Source organism: Bombina bombina, chromosome 6 (assembly GCF_027579735.1).
Source record: "Bombina bombina isolate aBomBom1 chromosome 6, aBomBom1.pri, whole genome shotgun sequence".
Taxonomy (NCBI): Eukaryota; Metazoa; Chordata; class Amphibia; order Anura; family Bombinatoridae; genus Bombina; species Bombina bombina.
The window spans coordinates 12701265-12707264 of NC_069504.1; the positions used below are offsets into that span (position 1 = coordinate 12701265).

Here is a 6000-nt window from a genome sequence, read left to right on the forward strand (position 1 = left end):
AAAGATAGGATACGCAATTGGCGTAGGGGGATCTGCGGTATGGAAAAGTCGCGGCTGGAAAGTGAGCGTTAGACCCTTTCCTGACTGACTCTAAATACCAGCGGCCGGCCAAAACCCGCGTTAGGACCCCCTAAAGCTGGTTTTGACGGCTAACGCAGAACTCTAAATCTCGGCGTTATATTGTAACAATCAGATGTTACTAGTGTATATATTAGTATTATAGTGTTATCTCATAGTGTAACAATCAAATGTTACTAGTGTATAAATTAGTATTACAGTATTACAGTATTATCTCATATAGTAACAATCAGATATTAGTAGTGTATATATTAGTATTACAGTATTATCTTATTTTGTAACAATCAGATGTTACTAGTGTATATATTTGTATTACAGTGTTATCTCATATTGTAACAATCAGATGTTAGTAGTGTATATATTAGTATTACAGTATTATCTCAAATTGTAACAATCAGATGTTACTAGTGTATATATATTAGTATTACAGTATTATCTCATATTGTAACAATCAGATGTTACTAGTGTATATATTAGTATTATAGTGTTATCTCATATTGTAACAATCAAATGTTACTAGTGTATATATTAGTATTACAGTATTATCTCATATTGTAACAATCAGATGTTACTAGTGTATATATTAGTATTACAGTATTATCTCATATTGTAACAATCAGATGTTACTAGTGTATAAATTAGTATTACAGTGTTATCTCATATTGTAACAATCAGATGTTACTAGTGTATATATTAGTATTACAGTATTATCTCATATTGTAACAATCAGATGTTACTAGTGTATATATTAGTATTACAGTATTATCTCATATTGTAACAATCAGATGTTACTAGTGTATATATTAGTATTACAGTATTATCTCATATTGTAACAATCAGATGTTACTAGTGTATATATTAGTATTATAGTGTTATCTCATATTGTAACAATCAGATGTTACTAGTGTATATATTAGTACTACAGTATTCTCTCATATTGTAACAATCAGAAATTACTAGTGTATAAATTAGTATTACAGTGTTATCTCATATTGTAACAATCAGAAGTTACTAGTGTATATATTAGTATTATAGTGTTATCTCATATTATAACAATCAGATGTTACTAGTGTGTATATTAGTACTACAGTATTATCTCATATTGTAGCAATCAGATGTTACTAGTGTATAAATTAGTATTACAGTGTTATCTCATATTGTAACAATCAGATGTTATTAGTGTATATATTAGTTTTACAGTATTATCTCATATTGTAACAATCAGATGTTACTAGTGTATATATTAGTACTACAGTATTCTCTCATATTGTAACAATCAGATATTACTAGTGTATATATTAATATTATCTCATATTGTAACAATAAGGGGCGAGATTTACATATTTAAATAGTGTATACAGGGAGTGCAGAATTATTAGGCAAGTTGTATTTTTGAGGATTAATTTTATTATTGAACAACAACCATGTTCTCAATGAACCCAAAAAACTCATTAATATCAAAGCTGAATATTTTTGGAAGTAGTTTTTAGTTTGTTTTTAGTTTTAGCTATTTTAGGGGGATATCTGTGTGTGCAGGTGACTATTACTGTGCATAATTATTAGGCAACTTAACAAAAAACAAATATATACCCATTTCAATTATTTATTTTTACCAGTGAAACCAATATAACATCTCAACATTCACAAATATACATTTCTGACATTCAAAAACAAAACAAAAACAAATCAGTGACCAATATAGCCACCTTTCTTTGCAAGGACACTCAAAAGCCTGCCATCCATGGATTCTGTCAGTGTTTTGATCTGTTCACCATCAACATTGCGTGCAGCAGCAACCACAGCCTCCCAGACACTGTTCAGAGAGGTGTACGGTTTTCCCTCCTTGTAAATCTCACATTTGATGATGGACCACAGGTTCTCAATGGGGTTCAGATCAGGTGAACAAGGAGGCCATGTCATTAGATTTTCTTCTTTTATACCCTTTCTTGCCAGCCACGCTGTGGAGTACTTGGACGCGTGTGATGGAGCATTGTCCTGCATGAAAATCATGTTTTTCTTGAAGGATGCAGACTTCTTCCTGTACCACTGCTTGAAGAAGGTGTCTTCCAGAAACTGGCAGTAGGACTGGGAGTTGAGCTTGACTCCATCCACAACCCGAAAAGGCCCCACAAGCTCATCTTTATTATACCAGCCCAAACCAGTACTCCACCTCCACCTTGCTGGCGTCTGAGTCGGACTGGAGCTCTCTGCCCTTTACCAATCCAGCCACGGGCCCATCCATCTGGCCCATCAAGACTCACTCTCATTTCATCAGTCCATAAAACCTTAGAAAAATCAGTCTTGAGATATTTCTTGGCCCAGTCTTGATGTTTCAGCTTGTGTGTCTTGTTCAGTGGTGGTCGTCTTTCAGCCTTTCTTACCTTGGCCATGTCTCTGAGTATTGAACACCTTGTGCTTTTGGGCACTCCAGTGATGTTGCAGCTCTGAAATATGGCCAAACTGGTGGCAAGTGGCATCTTGGCAGCTGCACGCTTGACTTTTCTCAGTTCATGGGCAGTTATTTTGCGCCTTGGTTTTTCCACACGCTTCTTGCGACCCTGTTGACTATTTTGAATGAAACGCTTGATTGTTCGATGATCACGCTTCAGAAGCTTTGCAATTTTAAGAGTGCTGCATCCCTCTGCAAGATATCTCACTATTTTTGACATTTCTGAGCCTGTCAAGTCCTTCTTTTGACCCATTTTGCCAAAGGAAAGGAAGTTGCCTAATAATTATGCACACCTGATATAGGGTGTTGATGTCATTAGACCACACCCCTTCTCATTACAGAGATGCACATCACCTAATATGCTTAATTGGTAGTAGGCTTTCGAGCCTATACAGCTTGGAGTAAGACAACATGCATAAAGAGGATGATGTGGTCAAAATACTCATTTGTCTAATAATTCTGCACTCCCTGTATATTAGTATTATAGTGTAACGCATGTAACGCAGTAGCCCATGTAGCGCAGTAGCGCATGTAACGCGGTAGCGCATGTAACGCAGTAGAGCATGTACCACAGTAGCACATGTAACACAGAAAAAGCAAAGTACTAATGGCACTGCTGAAATTTACAAATTAGGGTAGCCTATTATTCACTGGATATGTAGTAGAACATATACTTTGTGTATTAATCCAGGTTCAATATATTGTATTGAGTGGCTAAGGTGCTGTGTACTGGTACAATACGAAAAACAATATCAATCCTAGGATTGATGAGTTGTAAACATAAGTAGCACTCGTCCCCTAAAGTGGTTGTATATTGCGTTAAATTCAATTAGCTTGGGAAGAATCCCCAGTCAGGGAATACTCAGTAAGTATATGGTGATCATCAAGTTGTAAGTGGTATTTATACAGTTAATACCGCTCTTATGTCAACTATGGTGTTACTGTGTGTAGTCTATAGTACTATTAATGTGTAACCAAACTGATCTGTTATAGTGTCAGACCCACCAATGTTTTATATATCTTCACATATTACCAATAACTAGAATGTCACATATATATTCCTAAATTATTGGAGTTAAAGAGTTTGATGTGGTCAGAAGCACTTCTGATACCCGCATATTTTGCAATTAATATTTGTTACAGCGAGTTGCATATAAACATTATTAAACTTGGGATAATCAGAAACAGTTCTGATACCACAATGTTTTATGATACGTATATATTGCGACACATAGCAAGTAAGAGTAGCTTGAAGTTATATTACGACGAGTGCACATGTAACACAGTAATGCATGTAACACAGTAGCACATGTAACACAGTAATGCATGTAGCACAGTAGCACATGTAACACAGTAATGCATGTAACACAGTAGCACATGTAACACAGTAATGCATGTAACACAGTAGCACATGTAACACAGTAGCACATGTAACACCGTAATGCATGTAACACAGTAGCACATGTAACACAGTAGCGCATGTAACACAGTAGAGCATGTAACTCAGTAGCGCATGTAACACAGTAGCACATGTAACACAGTAATGCATGTAACACAGTAGCACATGTAACACAGTAATGCATGTAACACAGTAGCGCATGTAACACAGTAGCACATGTAACACAGTAATGCATGTAACACAGTAGCACATGTAACACAGTAATGCATGTAACACAGTAGCGCATGTAACACAGTAGCGCATGTAACACAGTATCACATGTAACACAGTAGCGCATGTAACACAGTAGCGCATGTAACACAGTAGTGCATGTAACACAGTAGAGCATGTAACAAAGTAAAGCATGTAACACAGTAGAGCATGTTACACATTAGCGCATGTAACACAGTAGAACATGTAACACAGTAGAGCATGTAACACATTAGCACATGTAACACATTAGCGCATGTAACACAGTAGAGCATGTTACACATTAGCGCATGTAACACAGTAGAACATGTAACACAGAAGAGCATGTAACACATTAGCGCATGTAACACATTAGCACATGTAACACAGTAGAACATGTAACACAGTAGAGCATGTAACACATTAGCGCATGTAACACAGTAGAACATGTAACACAGTAGAGCATGTAACACATTAGCGCATGTAACACAGTAGAGCATGTAACACAGTAGAGCATGTAACACAGTAGCGCATGTAACACAGTAGCACATGTAACACAGTAGAGCATGTAACACAGTAGCGCATGTAACACAGTAGCGCATGTAACACAGTAGCACATGTAACACAGTAGAGCATGTAACACAGTAGCGCATGTAACACAGTAGCACATGTAACACAGTAGAGCATGTAACACAGTAGCACATGTAACACAGTAGCACATGTAACACAGTAGAGCACGTAACACAGTAGAGCATGTAACACAGTAGTACATGTAACAGAGTAGAGCATGTAACACAGTAGCACATGTAACAGAGTAGAGCATGTAACACAGTAGAGCATGTAACACAGTAAAGCATGTAACAGAGTAGAGCATGTAACACAGTAAAGCATGTAACACAGTAGAGCATGTAACACAGTAGAGCATGTAACACAGTAGAGCATGTAACACAGTAGCGCATGTAACACAGTAGAACATGTAACTTTAGACTATTTTGACTCTAACACCATGACATTACAGCTGCACATAATAATTGCACATAATTGGGTGAAGTTTAAATGAGCCTCTTCTGTCTTATGGAGACTCAGCAGCTGTTGTAGAACTTTACACAGAGCATAAATATTCTACTTCTGTGTTTCACAGAAATGTTCCAGAGAGTGAAGAAAAAACTGAGCAGTTCCTGCGGGATTTGTCTGAGATCAGCCGCCTACAAAGAGTTCCAACGGGGTTCACCCCTTTCCGAGGAAGATTCCATAGCCAGTCCCTGCGGGGTTTGTCTAAGACCAAGAGGTTAAAATATATCTATTGGCCCTGCAAGCCGGGTTTGCCGTGTAAAAATGTGAATGGAAGGTGGCGTCCCGTGGAATAAATAAGCATTGTTATGTCACATGGTGTCACCTCTGTAATACCAGCTCTGACTGACATGGTTTATTAAACAGCAGATTTGTGCTCTCATACTTGTTATTGTGGTTTGTTGCACTTACTGTTTATACTCACCATATTGTCACGTTCCCTGTCCCCAAACCCAGCAGTGACAACATCTTACCTGGAAGCAAAAGAACGAAGGGACCATAGGTATCCATAAAAAGTTCAATCTTTATTTATTCCATCAGTAGCTGTAAAAACAATAACAGCAAACCACCTTGTAGTGAACAATGGGCTCTGGAAGTGATCTTACGCGTTTCGGCAGAGAGCCTTATTCATAGATCTTAAAGCACCTGTGTGTAACACACCTTAAAAAGAATTTGTGCTTGCTTATTATTGGTTAAAATAAAACACACCCATTATTACAATGTTTACCTAATTAGTTAACCACAGCCAATAGTACAAATCAACAATATTATATAG

General features: G+C 37.0%; 1 protein-coding gene across 1 annotated transcript in view; it reads left to right on the forward strand.

The window, feature by feature from the left end:
- Positions 1 to 5607, forward strand: part of LOC128664949 (kininogen-2-like) — a 39044-nt gene extending 33437 nt beyond the window's left edge. Inside the window, exon 4 of the mRNA XM_053719740.1 lies at positions 5296 to 5607. Within this exon, the coding sequence (XP_053575715.1) occupies positions 5296 to 5521 (226 nt within the window). The 3' untranslated portion in view covers positions 5522 to 5607. The remainder of the gene's footprint in view (positions 1 to 5295) is intronic.
- Positions 5608 to 6000: the final 393 nt, after the last annotated feature.